At 35.7% G+C, this 17,333-nt stretch overlaps 1 protein-coding gene across 1 annotated transcript; it reads right to left on the bottom strand.

Annotated features, from left to right (window-relative positions):
• Window positions 1-5,622: 5,622 nt before the first annotated feature.
• LOC149537239 (lachrymatory-factor synthase-like) lies at window positions 5,623-6,489 on the bottom strand. Its single transcript, XM_089807461.1, has one exon. It carries the CDS (start codon window positions 6,334-6,336, stop codon window positions 5,872-5,874), a length of 465 nt encoding a protein of 154 aa, XP_089663587.1. The 5' UTR covers window positions 6,337-6,489; the 3' UTR covers window positions 5,623-5,871.
• Between the last annotated feature and the right edge of the window lie 10,844 nt (window positions 6,490-17,333).

The raw sequence follows: 17,333 nt of genomic DNA, 5'->3' as shown, positions 1-17,333 counted from the left end.
GGGAGTAGTCATTTTGGGTAGGTTTATGGAGAACACTTGATTATTGTTTAATAATGTCTTTTGACACTTGGTGATCTTTTTAAGATTGTATTGGAGATGATTGAACTTTAAGAATTGAGATAATGATACATTTGTCATTGATGTCAATGGGGGAGAGATAAACATGAAAATACCTTTTGTATTCAATTATTATTTTTGGAGAGTAATACATGTAATACCTTATTCATCTATAGGAGACTAGCATGAATGGGAGAGAGTATTGTTGTTGCAGATTGATGTAGATTATTGTATGGTTGAGTAAGTAGATGAGGAAGAAATATACTTGGTATTTTTTGTACTTTGATGTTTTTCATCATATGTTGTCATCAATGCCAAAGGGGGAGATTGTTAGCATGAATGTCTAAGAGATTTTTGGTATACTTTAGGAGATGATTCAATGCTTATGTCTTGCATTCATGACTTGGTTTTTCATTGATGTCAACATATCAACTTTCTGGATAGTACTAGAAATGTTGGAGAGACAACTTTGTTCAACACAGTTCGTGGATACAAAATTGTATTTAGCGAGGTTAATAGTGTATTTGTGGGAGATCGAGTTGTATGTTTTTGGGGAGGTTAAAGCTTGTTCAGCAAGGTTTTATTTTCTTAAAGACATGTTCATGATGCTATGTTTGAGATGGAAGAGTCTGGTTTTCATTCTATGAAGACTTGTGAAGGATAATGTGCAGGTTATTCCTTAGATGTTGATTGTATTAAGGATTTGATCTAATAAGTATTGTAGCAAGTGGAACTTGATTTGAACATCTTATGATGGTCTTATATTACTCATTATACATTAGGAAAGCCTCAAGGCTAATTCAATTAATTGTTTTAGCACTTGGTATAAAGGAAAGATGTCTTCCTTTGTTGCAAGTGTGATTGTGTGTCATAAGTGTTTTAATATATAATCATTATTGCATGTGAGCTTCAGATGCAAGTTTGATGAGATCGAAACAAAGGATGGTATTGAGGACTCCAAAGGAACTGTATTAGCAAGATAAGTTATTATTTTAGTCAAATCATTTCTTGGAAATGCTATCCTGAATTGTTTAGTGAGAACATTTCTAAAGCAATTTGGATAGTGGGTTCAGTTGACTTCTTATCAACTCCTAACAAGGTTGGAATCTCTTGACAATGATTCAAAGTTTCCTAATGAGAATTGTATATATTGATTGTATTGAATTGATTCCTAACAGGGTCACATCCTTTTACAAGGAACATTTTATATCAATTCATCATCTTGTGGGCATCATTCCCAGTAGGATTTTCCCTCTGATCAAGGGTTTCCCTAGTTAACATATCTTGTGTCACTTTGCATGGTTATCATCATGTGGTTGTTGTATCTTTTTGTTATATGTTTCAGATATGATAAAGTTGATTTATGTAATTTAAAGTGCACAACTGATTCACCCCACTATATATGACAACATGCTTCAAAGACCATTAAAGTGGATTGTTTAAAATAAATTTGTGGTTACCCTCAAATGGTACCATTTTTTTTCTTATGGTAGATGCATATTTTTATGGAATTGGCACATGTCTCTAATGAAATGATGGGTTAACAATCAATTCCTTTTATAATGTCACACTCGACCCCCACTTTTCTCAAAAGGCATGGACTCTAGCTCAACAAAAGCACTTGTTAAATTCAATTTGCATGGTGTACACTTAATTAATTGAAAATAGAAAGTCTTGATAAAGTTGAATTTAATCAAGCTTGTTCAACATGATGACCCTTCATTTACTATAAGGAAAATCAAATACATAATTAGATTTTACAACTTAAAATATTTGGCTTTGTTTCACTTGTACATAAAAATAGAGGAGAGGACTTTTTTAATATTGTTGCAAACTAAATTTTATGAGAATAGATTTGTTGTTTTAATGTAAAATCTAATACATTTATTTTACATTTTGACATTGAAATATAAAATTTAATTTAAAATAAATAATTTTAAATTGTTTATAGAATAAAAAATACAAAATCTAGTACAAGTTATTAAATATAAATTTTCAATTTTAGTTTCAAATATAAATAATAATAATATTTTTTATTATTTTATTAACTAATTATTGTTTATGAAAAAGTTAGATTGAAATACAATTTTTATGTAAATTTTAAAATGTGAAATTTATGGCTCGTTCATGGGTTGGTGAAGGTTAAACCTCAAGAGGATGATTCAATGAATGAGGTTTGGAAACCTCCCAACCTAATAGATAAATTTTGATGGGGCATCCAACGGTAACCTTAGTCCATTCCGGGCAGGACATGTAGCTAGAGATGAAATGGGAAGCATTTTTTTAATTGGGGAAAAGAAACTCACTAATGGAACCAATAATTAAGTTGAATGCATGGTTGAGGTCAATGAAATATTAATGGAAAAATATATTGGTATTAGGAAATTGCATGTAGAAGGGAACTCACATATAATCATAAGTAGAATTATCATGGGTGAAGTAGACACCTTGTATTTAAACAAACACATCTACAAAATTAAAGCTTTTCTTACTGTTGGCAATTTGGCTAAGGTAATGTATTAGGGTTGTCATTTATGGAAACATATAATCTATTTCAAGATGGGAATTTTTTTGGTGAAGTTTGGGTGCACATGCTTAGAAAATTGACTAAGTACATATCAAGAAAACAAGCTTTAGAATACTTATTTTATTTGGCAAGCTTTACTAGAGGCACGTGAGGTTTTACACACTTAAAGTAAGATAGTATGGATATCACATGACATATGTCTAAGACCACTAAATGAGATATGAAGTTTTGTATTAAGGATTTACCAGTAACTGGTTAACAAGGCAGAACAAAGTAGTTATTAGTATAATGACATTTTTGACAATTACTTAACAATGTTGGGATGATGTCCTAGATGTTAACCTGCACATGGAAAAAGATTATTTATAAGATTTAGCGTAGTGTGGCATTGTATTAAAATGATATAATGCTTACATGTGCACTTTATGTAACTGATATAGATGAGAATTTGATGATAAAGCATAACAGAGAAGTTGTATGTACAGTCTTGAAGAAGGAACTATGAAGACAGATCAAATATTGAAGATGTAACCACTATAAAAATGTTTTTGCATCTATCTCCATCGATAGCATTGTATAGTTGCATATGCATATTTGAGCAGTGGGTTCATTCCATACTTTTGTATTTTAATGACAACTCCTAATAGGGTCAAGACTTCTAACAAGGCCTAGTTCTCTAATAAGGACAAATATACTATATAGATGTAATAGACTCCTAATAAGGTCAATATCTTTCACATGATACTTTTAATTAGTGGATCATTTTGTGTGTACCATCCCCACCAGGGTTTTTCCTTGGCCAAGGTTTCCCTAGTTAACTATTAATGGTGTTATGAGTTGCATTGTGCTATGCTTATGTTTTCTTTTCATTTTAATCATCTATGCAAGTTTAAAGATTATTGATAATATCCGTAGCTAAGCAAAAGTTTGTGGAACACTAATTCTAGTTTTGCTTCCAATTGTGCTTCTTGTTATGCTTCCAATTTTTCTTATATTAGAACATCCTTCATCTCTTATGGTTTGGCTTCCCATTTTGTTTTTAATTTTTGCTTTTGTTTTTCTTCTGCTTTGGCTTCCCTTTTTGTTTATGTTTTTCTTTTGCTTTAGCTTCCCAGTTTGCTTCTATTTTGGCTTCCCATTTAGCTTCTACTTTTGCTTCCCATTTTTCTTTTGCTTTTGTTTTTTTGCTATCGCTTCATATTTTTCTTTTAGTTTTTCTTTTGCACTGACTTCCCATTTTGCTTCTAGTTTTGCTTCTATGTTGACTTCTCATTTTGCTCCTACTTTAACTTCTCATTTTGCTTCTAGTTTCGTTTCTTCTTTGGCTTCCCATGTTCTTTCTAATTTTGCTTCTACGTTGGCTTCTCATTGTCTTCCATTATAACACCCTTTTTTGCTTCTAGTTTTGCTTTATGCTTGCTTCTAGTTTTACTTCTTTTGTTGATTCTAATTTTGCTTCCATTATAGCACCATTTTGTTTCTCGTATTGCTTCCACTTTACTACCTATTTATATGTCATTTGTTTCTTTTGATTTTGCTCTTGATGCTTTCAATTTTGCTCTTGTTTACAATTATGATTTTACTTCTTGTGTTGCTTCCATTTTTGCTTTCAGTATAGTGCATTTTCTTGTTTCTAATATAGCTTCTATTATTACATCTTTTGTTGCTTCTAAAATTGCATCTATTATTACTATTTTTTTGCTACCTAGATGGCTTCTATTTTTGCTTCATAGATAGCACCATGTTTTGCTTCTATTGTTGCTTTCTTTTTTACTTGTAAAAACAATTCTTATTTTAATCTCATTTCTTAACAGTTTAATATGTTTTACTCCAATCATGGAACCCCATGTCAACTACAAGAAGGTGCAAACCAAAATGTCTAAAATTTCAATGAATCAAACAACATCCATCCTAAACAACAAATTAAAACTAACATGTATAATAAATATTCAATTATAAATCATTGACCACTTTCAATATATACAAATTGACAAGTCAATAATGATAAGATCATTATATATAACTAAAACAATTGACAGTCTAATATGTCAATAGGCCAAAAACATGTCTAAATTATACGTGTCCAATAGTGCACCAAGTCAAAATGATACATGGGAAGTAGAAGGGATCTTAACTCATCATAATAAATGTGATCCACTCATCATAGTAAATGTGATCCAAGCTTAAATATAACTCCAGACTAGAAGTTTAAAATGTGGTTAAAACCTATGCACAAGTTGATAGGAAAATTCAATGAATCAATCAAAGATTACTCATGTGTATCATATAGGCAAAATATTAGCAAATGAACTAGCCAAGGCGGCACATTAAAACTTCATTATTGAGTCAAGTTTCTTGGGTCGAAGGACTAAACCTGGCACCATTGCATTTAAATCAGCATAAAGTGTACTACCTTAAGAATTCATTAATCTTAAGTGTTGAGTTGGCAGACGATGTCACTTGCTGGACTCATTGACTATTGATATTTGTTAGCAAAACTTTGGGCTAGAAGAGCAAAAATTGGAAGATTGAAAGGATAGTGACAACAAAGAAGAGATGCATTGATATCAATAAACAAACCATGAAGTGTATGGGTTACAAAAATATTTGGCTCGATTACATTGAGATGCTAAACATGAGCACCTTGAGTACCCTGTTTGAAGAAGAAAAGATAACAAAAGTTGTTGATTAAAGAAAAAAGAAATTAAGTAGATGTTGTATTGGTGAACTTTTCTATTGTGAATTTTTCATATTTATCTATTTTGCTGGCCCTTAAGTATTGCAAGCTATTTAGTCTCGTACACATGATTGAAAAGATTCATTCAATCATTTTTTGTCTTATAAAACATCACACCTATCCACTGAAAGAAATTTAAAATATTTCTAACTAATAAAAAACACATAGCATTATAACTATACATATCCACCCTAAACACCCCTCCCACTATCACACATTACCCACAGATTGTTTTTCCAAAAAATAACACACTTTGGACAATACCAAATAGTAATAATAATAAATAATAAAGAATTACCCATTTGCTTACACCAATACTGATGATATATAATCTGAAATATGACTTGCAACATTTTTCCTACTCTGAAAAAAGCAAGAGGGTTCACTTGGGAAAATCCAAACACTAGGAAGAAATAGATCCAGAAGCTCTAACTTATCGAATTGGCTTACCAAACAATCCGCTCCTAAATTGTACACAACCGGCAACGTCAATAGAATCTGGCGTACAGATTCAATTTTGGGAATAAAAAAAGTAAAATCTGCAACAAGTCTAAGAAGAGGAGATAGCGTCTTGAAGTGTTTTGATAATACCAGATAAGAGCGAGCTCCAATAATTCACGAGTTCCTCTTCAACTTTGCCGATAACCGGATCCAACTGAAAACTCCATTTCACCAAACATTTTCCCTCCTCTTCTCCCTCGATCACTTGAAAAGTTGCTTCATAACCCTTAAAACCCTCGATGTTGGTGTCAATAACGGTGTAATCATAAGAATGGTGAACAGAATCCACGGCGGTAAGTTTTTCCTTGGCCCAAAGAAGTCCGGTTGGAGATGAAGAAGAAACGTACCGAATGCAGCCGATGCCATTCTCCGGCGCGCCTTCTACTCTTTCGCAGTCATCCAGGCCAGGATGCCATTTTTTCATTGCATAGAAATCGCTTGTGATTTCCCACACAATCTGCAGAGGAGCGGAAACAGGGGCTTCGATGCAACCTTTCCATTTTGAGCTCTCCATTCTCAATCAATTTGGGGTTTTTAGGGCAAGAAAAGAGAGATAAATAGGGAAAGAGGGGCAGGCCGACGAATCGCTGAGAGGGGGATTTGTCTCCGAAACGGACAATTCATTTCATGATGGAGCTCCCGATGCTCTTTGGAGGGATGGGCTTGTACTTTTTGAGCCATACAAAAATGATATGGATATAGAAATGGAATTTGTTTATAGTCTATTGTATGCATATATTTTTGGTCTTTTCTCTTTCAAACAAAAATACATTTCATGGTGTGGTTATGTTGTGATTGGTTTTATCATTGTTTTTGTTATGTGGCAGCTCTTTTGTTTTTAGAATGCTTCAATATAGAACAAGTCATTTTATGGTTGGGCTCTCGAGGCTCTTCATAGAGATGGACTTGAACTTTTTAAGTCAATGATTTTTTATATCAAATTTATTTCTACTAAATGATAATAGAAATTGAACTTGATTCTTTTTATAGGCTTTGATATGTTCAAGATATTTTTTTGTCTATAGATGACTTATAGTAATATAAAATTATCTTGTATTACATATAGTCGTATGACAAAGAACATGTACATATCCTACATTGTTTGGTTTTTGAGTTCAAGTCTAAATGATAGGTTACTAGTTTATTAATTCATTGTTCAAGAGTAGTTTTTGAAATAGGGAGTTGGAAAGGAAGACAAATAGAGTAAGTTGTAAATGGTGAAGCCCTTGGTGCTCTTAAGACGGATGGCCTTGGATTTTTTTGAGTTGATAATTTCCCACATAGTTAGTGTCCATTAAATAGAAATGGATATTTTTTCAAATGATATGTTTTTGAATCTATGTATGGCTTATAGTAATGTGGGAATTCCCCATGCTTCGTATAGGAGACACTTAACTATGCTCCGATTAAGGGTACATACCCTACACCTTGCAAGATTTGAACTTGAGCCTAAATCAAACCTAATTGGTTTTGTCCCCACTTTTACTACTTCTTCTTCAACCATGGTTGATTCTAATTTCATCGCTTGTTCTATTAATACTTCCCTAACAACTTAAAGTTGGGTAGTTTGTATGAGCCATTTGAGAAAGTTAGGAGTAGCAAATTTGTTCACTTCCTAGTCAAGATCTATAGTAGGAGATCATTGTTGAAATGGTTTTGAAGATGAATTAAGTTAGTGATACTTGGTCCCTTAATCTACTTGGAACCATCAACATTAAGAAAATATTTCATTTCATTACTTACTTATAATTAAATATCATCATCTATAATTATGTCTCATTCCATTCCCACCTCACTATATTTCTATCACACTCATCCCTATTTCATCTCTTATGTTATGGCTTCTACATACACCTTATGTTTTCCCAAAACTTGTATGATATTATTCCATCCTTTATACATATGTACCCATTCAAAAGCTAAGTAGATTTGAGAGAAAATGTTGATAACCTAGGCCTAAGGCTCTAGAGTGAATGGTAGCAATTTTGACATTGTTTTTACTTATATACAAAACATGCAACCATGGCCAAATTATAATAAATTGAACAAGACATGAAGACTATATAATAAATCATTGAGAATTTGTTAGTACCAATGAATTATTACTAGATAATACTTTTTTTTATCGGTAATAGGCTGAAGCCATGGTTCATTATCATTATTTGTTGTGTTTAATTATTATTATTAGTTAAGCTCAAATGAACTTGAACCCAAGACCTCTTAGATAAGAGGCTCACAATTTATCGTTGTGTTGTAGACTCTTGCCTTATAACTAAATAATACTTAGATTATACATCTTTGTTCTTTTTACAATTGGAAGATATTATATTAATACTAAATAATACTTAGATTAATACTTAGAATAATACTTAGATTAATACATCTTTGTTCTTTTTACAACTTGAAGATATTATATTACTACTAAAGAATAATTAGATTAATATATCTTTGTTCTTTTTACAACTTGAAGATATTATATTACTACTAAATAATACTTAGATTAATACTGAGATAAATAGGGAAAGAGGGACAGGCCGAGGAATCATTGAGAGGGATTTGTCTCTAAAATGGACAATTCATTTCATGATGGAGCTCTCGATGCTCTTTGGAGGGATGGGCTTGTACTTTTTGATCCATACACAAATGATAATGGATATGGAAATGGAAATTGTTTATAGTCTATTGTATGCATATATTTTGGTCTTTTTCATTTCAAACAACAATACATTTCATGGTGTGGTTATGTTGTGATTGGTTTGTTAGAAACAATAGTCCACTAATATAACTAAGAGGGGGGAGAGTGGTGGGAGGTGAATTAGTTATGTCACAATTAAAACATTTATTCTCTTTAAACAATCTTGATCAATCAACCAATGTAAACAATAACCATAAATAGATGCTCATATACAATTGCACTAGATATGTTGACTAGGGAAACCCTTGATCAAAGGGAAAAGCTTGGTGGGAATGATGCTTACAAAATGATGTACTAATATGAATGTTCCTTGTTAGAGGATGGACCCTATTAGGAGTCTATTACAACATTTAGTATAGGAGTCCCTGTTAGGAGACTTTGAATCCATGTTAGGAGATTCCAACCCTGTGATGTAGGAGCATCTTGCATGGGAAAATTTAAGGAAAACAAATTGTGGAGGAGAGAGAAAGTGATGAAAATAGAAGAAATTTTTTATTTTATTTTTTAAAAGAAAAAGGAGAAAAGAGGAATTTCTATTTTCGAGGTGCATAGGTGGCATAAATAGAAAAAATAAAATAAAAATAGTTGTCATTCCATTTATCGAAGTGTGTAGGTGGCATCTTAGAAGCTTGTGGAAAGTTTCTTAAATCTTGCATTTAATATTTGTTGTGATCCATAAAGGAAATGTAATTTTCTAATTGGGCCACATGATGGTGCTTAGTTGTAATTGTAGAAGGTTGTGGATATTGTGTAGGTGGAATTCTAGAAGGTTGTGGATAAGTCATGCATTGGGTGGTAAGTGCCTATTCAAGCAAGGCATATGAGCATTTCTAATCAAGCTTGAGAAGTAGAAGCTAGAAGGTGTGAAAGCTTGGGAAGGTAAAGCTTCAAGGTGTGAAAGCTAGAAGGTGTGAAAGCTTCAAGGTGTGATCTCTTCTTAATAGAAGCTTGGAGAGAAGGATGAAGCAAGGAGCGAGTTTTCCTGAGTTTGTGGATAGAGCGCTGAATGTGAGGTAGTTTACAGTAGGGTTATGGTGGAGTTGCGAGTTTGTGAGAAGAGCTAGTGGCTGCGGTTTAGAAACAAGAAGGTTGCTTGGTGGCTTGCGAGCACAAAGTTGAGATCTTGGAGATTTCTATCAGAGTGTGGATCTGGACTAGCTTGGGTTTGGATTGGATCTTGAGAGATCTTGTAGAAATGTTATTGTAATTACTATTGGATTTTCAAGTATAATAAAATTGCTTGGGAAGCATTTTCTCTCTCTTTGTCTCCATATTGTTATATTCTTGGTTATGAGTTGGTAGGGTGGTGTGGCCCTTCATCACCCTATTAAGAATTCTGGAAGGCAGCTGAACCCACTGTCCAAACAGCTTCAGGATCAAATCAACGAACCCACTGTCCAAGTGACTTTGGTACTATTCCTTTCAAAATAATAGATGTGTAACAAGATTTCACTTCTTCCTTTGTCTAGTACATTGGACTCCTTTACCTTCAGACCATGCAATCAGATCTGGAATTTTGAACTTAGTAACAATAACCCTTAAGGTCACTTATATGCATAGGTAGATCATTCTGCTTTTGTATCACTTTGCTACTTAATAATTTGCAAGTCTTCTTCACTTCTTCATGTTTGTAAAACATAGAAACATCTTTCCTTTATACCATGCTCAATCATAAATCCTCGAGTCAACTTCATACTTCATTATCATATGTTAATTAAATGAAATACACATTTAATTAGTGTTGTCGACTCACAGTTATACAAAAACTTACGCATGTGTGACTTCTGTGCATGCGCACTTTTTGACGTCATCAACAATCAATAAACTATCTCCAGTTCACTGTGCAACCCTTCATTGCAATTTTAATGAGCTATAGCAATCATGCAATAGGAACTGCTTTCTTAATACTCTATTTCTATATGGTTCTTTATAAATCAATCATATCTTTCGTACACTATCGATTCAGGTTCTATGCACTTGCCTATGTAGAAAATACACGCTATAGTATGTGCTGGTAACTATGCAACATTAGATAAGTAATATTGTTTTCAATACAAAAATCACAATCTGGTGCTCTGTCAGTCTTTTACAAACAGATTTGGGCCTCACGTACCTTGCGTATATCGAGGACTCCCTAGCTAAACCAAATTTCATCCTTGTAGAAAGCTTCCTAGGATGTTGGTGTGTTTGACGTGCTTGCTGAAAACTTTTGTCTACTTGTTTGTTCATAGCTTTTGAATGAATGTTTGCCAATTTTGGTCGAAATCCCAGAAAAGCAGAAATCTCCCAACTCAAGGCATACTTAGCGTAGTCACTACCTTATCAAAAAATTATCCAAGCTCCCCCGATGCAACCGAATCTATCTAGTTCTTTGCCTTAGAACAATCCCAAATCCAAAGTCCATCCAAATCATCCCCCCAACCAGCTAGCAACCCAATCCAAAATCACCCAAGCCTTTAAAGAGTTGTTGTCACTTTGCTAGATTTTTCTATCCAATCAATCCTACCAATCAACCAATCTCACCAAGGTTATCCCTTTGACAGAGCATTGTCTAGGGTAATCCAGCTTTGTCACTTGTATCCCTCATCACTTTGAGCTAAAGGTTGGGATCCACAAGTGGTCAATCTCGTGTCATGCCATAGGATCACTAGTCTATCCTTAAGTTGACACAATCACCACGAATCCTGCACATAGGAAAGCAAAACTCTCACTTTTTGATAGCATACCCTTGAAGTCTTCCACCCACAAGAAAGCCAAAAATCTCCAGCCAATCCTTCTTAGGTCTGTCATACAACTTTGACTCTCCCTAGGAAATCTTTCATCAGCCAATCCAAAATCTGTACTTAATCCAAATCCAACCATGAGCTTTCGTGTTCATCCATATGCAAGACCCCATCCCCATCAAACTCATCATCAAAGCATGAAGTACCAATCCTATCATGATGTGTTTGGTCGCATTGTCCTTGCTCCCGCCACCTCCTATTCCAATGATGATGAAAATATTGTTGACTATGACGGGTATATTGAAAGCCTTAGAAACATTCCCCCAAGCATCCCCCAAAATCCAAGAGTTATTCCAAACTATCTAGTCATGCCATCCGATATTCTAGCTTCCCCTCCATCACCCCATCAACCAAGCTTCCAATCTTCCACCCCCATCACACTAGCTATTCTTGTCAATCCACCTCCACCTTCGACACACGAGTCTCCAAGGAATCTCCTAGAGAAAATACAAGAAAAGTCGCCTCCAACAGTCGATAAGCCATGTCATCTAATCCAACCATGTGAAGTAGTCAGTGATGAAGCTTCCCCATCTATAATATCACCTCCATCTCCCATAGCTATCATCCCCATACCATCCATCAAATTGCCTAAAATCCTTCCACTTCCCGCAAGCATCAAAATCCCACCACCTATCAAATCCCTCCAAATCCTATCCACATCACCTCCAAGCATTTCTCAAATCTCTTGTAATGACCCTTATGCATCCATATTCTACTCACCCATCTCCACTACTGAATCTCCCATCTATCCATCCGCTGCCTTTGAAGAATCCATCCCTTCACCTCCTATCGCACCATCCACTCCAAACCAATCCTATCAAGATCCTGCCCAAAAGCATGTTGACATCCCCCAAAGCATAAATGAAGATATCATCGTACCATGTCTTCCATCCATAGTGCAGTCACCATCTCCTCCATCTCCAAAACCTTAAGCCATATCTCCTCCACTACAAGATATCTTGTCATCCCACCAGCTATGTCAAGATCTTATCCTTCCATCTCCCCCACTCCATGCTTCCATCTTACCACCTATCCAAGCTATTCCACCATTTATAATCTACCCTCTTGGTTCACTTACATTCATCCACGGTGGCCCTCTCTCAGCAGAAGAATTAAGAACAGTATCTCCCCATTGCAATACACCTAATAAATCACTTCTACCATTTTCTGCAAGCAAAAATTTTCCTCAGCTTGTTGAAATGCTCAATCGATGGCATTATCAAGGTCAAGGTTTAGGACCACAAGAGCAAGGAATCAGAGAGCCTATTATTGCACAAAAAAATCTAGGATTTCATGGTCTTGGATATGTATCCAAAGGCTCACCATCTAAAGGTGTTGGTACACCACACCCCCAAACCAAGCCTATCTCCAAGCCCACCATGACAGCCTCCCATCACTCCTTCAAGAAATCTTATGTCATCCCCCCTCCACCATCTTTGCAACCCAAAACAACCTACCATATCCCCCCTTCATCCGCTAAATCCATTTTGGGTCCCTATGTCCCAAAATCTACCATCCTCCATCCTCCTATCAGCCATCATAAAAATCCTATTCCATCCATTTCTATGCAAGATCAACAAAGGCACATATCAGGGAACATCATCCATCATCATCCCCCTACATGCTCTTTCATATCCTCTCCATCTCACAAAGCTTCTCCTAACCATCTTCCCAAAGCTTACCACAACAATGTGAATGCCAACTTCAAAATGCATAAAGCTAAAAATCCACATCCTAGGCAATCATATGTCTATTCTAAAAGACATACTCCAAAAAGGAAAAATCCAATCAAAGAATGCAAAACAATGCAAAAGCCTATGAAAAGAAAATCCAAAACCATGTGGATCCCCAAGAAAAAAGTTGAAACCCAATGCATAATGGCATCCACCATTGCTAATCCCCCATCTAGTGACTCATGTCCCCCATCTCCTAACTCCATCTTGGGTGCCTATATCCCCAAGCATGCTTCCACAAATCCTCCATCACACCCGCATCTACCATCTATCCCCCATATGCTCTTTTCACACCCATCCCAACATGTGCCAATGTTGCTCTTGCAAGCATCCCCATCTCATGCTCCTTTCCAGCATTTTCATCCCTCCATCTCCTACCATCAATCCCATCTAATCCAATCTATTGCATAAATCACACATTCGGTGTACCAACAACTAGCAACAAAATTGAACATTCCAACAGCTAGTGAAAAATCCCAAAAAATCCAAAATAGTTGAAGAAAGCCAAAATCATTCCAGCTAAGTCCAAAGTCAAAAAGTCAAAAAAAAAAGTAAAGAAAAATAAAGCGTCCACTGGTGAAAACTTGGCAATTCAAGCGCCTTGGACAAGTACCATGATGAAAACTTGGCAAACAAGCATCATGCATAATCCCACCATCCCTAGCTTAGCCTATGACCCTCATGCTTTTGGTCATATCTTGACATCCAACTCCATCTTCCAATCTATCCACCTATCCTCCACCCTCCATCTTCCATCTCACACCGTCCACTAATCTCCTACAACTTCAGCCAATCATCCCAGCTATCATCCATCTCCCTAGCCCCTTCAACTTTTTCCATCCTAGCTTCAATCCTATCACATCCATCATAAGACCTCCTTCTGCATGTTATCTTCTAATTGGGGGCACTATATTCCTTGGAGATCTTGTCTTGTCCATCCTCCCTTGTCATTGGTATCTAGCTCTAGGCTATCCTCATGCAAACCCAATGTCATCTCTTTATATCCATCATAATCCTAGCTATCTACCATCCTATCCAGCCATCTCATCCTGCTCCTCTAGCTATCCTTGGTCACAAAATCTCTCATCATCATTGGATGCATCCTGCCAAATCCATATCTTTAGCTATCACCCCACCCTTAGCTTTCGCATCTTGCACAACATCGAACCATCTCGCTATCCTATCATCCTGAGCTTTTGCCTACTTGTAACTATCTTGGTCTGTTAGCTTGTACCATATCTTGATTAGCTCACTTGTAAATATCTTGGTCTGTCAGCTTGTACATCCTCTTTAGCTTAGTACCATTGTATCTATCCAGCGTTCGTGTCAGTTCATCCTAGATTAGCATCTTGCACCCATCGCACATCTTGGTTAGCTATTCCAATGCATCCTTTAGCTAGATTTCCTGTCACCAAAGTGCTATCCTTCTTAGTTCAGCTTGCCAGACGCATCACCCATCCAGATCCATCAGCTTAGGTGCTCTTCGATAGATCCTTGTAGGATATAGCTTTCCTCATGTCTGATCTTGATCCGTTAGTACCTCGTCCTACCCATCTCGTTGGCAAACGGTTCTCTTTTGGATTTTTGCTTTCTTTTGATTTGGACTCTTCCCTTTTGGGTCTTGAAATATCTTTTCCAAGCAATCTCCTTGTTCCCTCCTCAAGGTTGCCATGATCTTCCATATCATGGTATACTGTGAATGGGGCAATCAGAGCGTAAGGTCTTGATCATGTCTTTTGCTTGTTTTCTTTTTTTGTTTGTGGGTTACCCAGTGTCATTTCCACACTGCTTCCTCTGGGATTCATGTGTGATACTGGGGCAATCCTTGCGTGTTTGTTTTGAGTCAGTTTGTCAGTCCTCTGGACAGTTGGTAAAAAGGCCTTGATGTTCTTGGTAACCTTGGCAATTAACCAACAGTCCTATAGCAAATCTAGTGCTCAACTACAAGGTGGTACTTCTCTTTGAAGTATCCCCCTCGCTCAAAAAAGCTTCAATGGTTTTCCTTCATCTCCATTATCCCCCATCCATATCTAGCATCCATCTCTCCTACCCCAGCTTATGCATCAGTATCTCTTTGAATCACTCATCACTCTTAGCTTTAGGGATCCACAATCCTAGTCTTAGGGATCCACCAATCCAAATCAATCCACCAAGCCTCATCTTTCGAGATCCACAATCCTAGTCCTAGGGATCTCCGAAACCCATCTTCCATCAATCTGACTCTTTGAAATCCTGTTGCATCAACTTTATAATCCCCTCATCCATCTCCCTATCCTGGATTCCTTTTTATAGCGCTCTGCTCCTTCATCCTCCACCTTCCCTAAAGTCTTAAGCTTGCTTCCTCTTCTGCATCTGATTCTCCTTTATCATTCTCCCATGGTGAGAGTTTGAGCTAATTCAGCCCCTCCTCTTTGCCAATCTAAGTTTCCTTGCTCATTCGAGATTCTTGTACTTTTCAAGAAGCCATCGAGCCTTGCTTTCTCTCCCCGCTACCTTCTTGAGGGGGCATCTCACAGTCCATTCTCTCCTCTTCTGCTCTAGCCTTGGGCATCTTATTTTCTTATCTTTGATGCCATGCCACTTGTGGCATCACATCAAAGAGGGGCAAAATGTAGACACCTAAAAACCTTTAGAAAATAAAGTATTTTTATTTTCTGAAAAAGTCCTGATGACATCATCATTTATTAATTAATTAATTAATTAATTAATTAATTAATTAATTAATTAATTAATTAATTAATTAATTTTTATGCCATTAAATCCCTTTATCTTAATTAAAAATATTTAATTAAGGAATCCCTCCCAAAAATGTTTAAATCTTATTTAAACATTATTTTCTTATTTATTAATTATTTAATTAATAAATTGACCAAAATCCTAAAATAAATAAAAAATTTATTTTTTGCCCAAAACTTGGCCAATTTCCTTATGACCAATAACCTCTTCCAAAATCTTCTAATCCTTCTTTAATTTCGATTAAAGGCTAATCCCATCATTTCCTACCCCTAATCCCAACTCAAAATATTTAATTAAGATTAAATATTAATCCTCATGTTTATTAAAAAAGTTTTAATAAATATCTCCTCAACCCAAACCCTTGAAATAAACAAAACTTTATTTATTTCCTAAAAATCTAATTTATCCTCACCCTAAGAAGTTTTAGACTCTTCTAGAAAGTCTTCATCCTCATCCTAGGAAATTCTAGACTATTCTAGAAAGTCTTTATCCTCATCCAAAGTCTAGACTCTTCTAGAAGATGTCTTTAGAACTAATCCTAATCCCCTCCTAACCTTGTCACATTCCCTAAACATGAGTTAAAACTTCCTAACCCAAGCCAAAGTTAACAAATATCTCCTCCTTCACCCACCCTCATTAAATGCCATCCACTTGCCTATCACTAAGCTAATCCTAAACCATCCTAATCCATCCTCTAATCATTTGTACAAGCCTAAGCAAGCTTAAAACCTTCCTAATCAAGTCCAAGTCGAAATTTCTCTCATCACCCTCAAAATATCTCAACCATAAAACTTTATGAAGTCCACTAGGTCATAAATGACTCTTACAAGCCCTTTTATTGCTCTTACAAGTCATTATGAGGGTCTTTATGAAGATTTTATCCCTTGAGCCTCCTTTGTTGACTCATCCTTCCCCTTTCCTCCATCCTCTCACCATGTGACATGTGTCACTCCTTGATTGGCTATAAGGAAGCACAATCCATGTGCTCTCCTCATGCAATCTAAGCCCTCCATGAGCTTTTTCCCATCCTTGCATCTTAGCCCTCAATCCCTCAAGCCTCTTGCCTATAAATTGGATCCTTCCCCTTTGCAAAATAACACAATCCATGAAGTAAAGTTATAATGCTATTTTGAGAGCCAAATCCATACTAAAGCCATCTATCCACACCACAAATCCACAATCATCCATTGAAGCCCTTTTTGAAGCATAAAGCTTGAGCATACATCCTATCTATTTAGACAAAGCTACTCAACAAGAGAGCTTCTTATTGAGAGAGCCCATTAATGGCTCATATTCTCAATTAAGAGCTCATCTTAGTCTATCTTTAAGTTTATGAATTTTGTTTAGTTTGTAGAAGCTTTATTTAAATTTGGTTTCTATTAGCATACTAACATTTTCTCATATACAGTAGTCACCTGTGAGTGGGGATCTACATGATGTACCACTCCCTACCATTACTTGTTTAGTTTAAATATATATGTATATGTTTTTCTTTTATGCAAGTTTGTTGGTATTGAGCATCAACTTCCTTCATTAGTAAATTTTGACCCAATTTTTGACAAAA

This window comes from Cupressus sempervirens, chromosome 10 (genome assembly GCF_028749045.1).
Source record: "Cupressus sempervirens isolate cs-2001-9-10 chromosome 10, ASM2874904v1, whole genome shotgun sequence".
Classification (NCBI taxonomy): Eukaryota; Viridiplantae; Streptophyta; class Pinopsida; order Cupressales; family Cupressaceae; genus Cupressus; species Cupressus sempervirens.
The sequence above is the reverse complement of the archived record's forward strand: the minus strand, read 5'-3'. Positions and strand labels throughout refer to the sequence as shown.

Bases quoted from the DNA above. Each gene is read 5' to 3' on its own strand.
- LOC149537239 (XM_089807461.1), bottom strand. From the start codon at position 6,336: ATGGAGAGCTCAAAATGGAAAGGTTGCATCGAAGCCCCTGTTTCCGCT.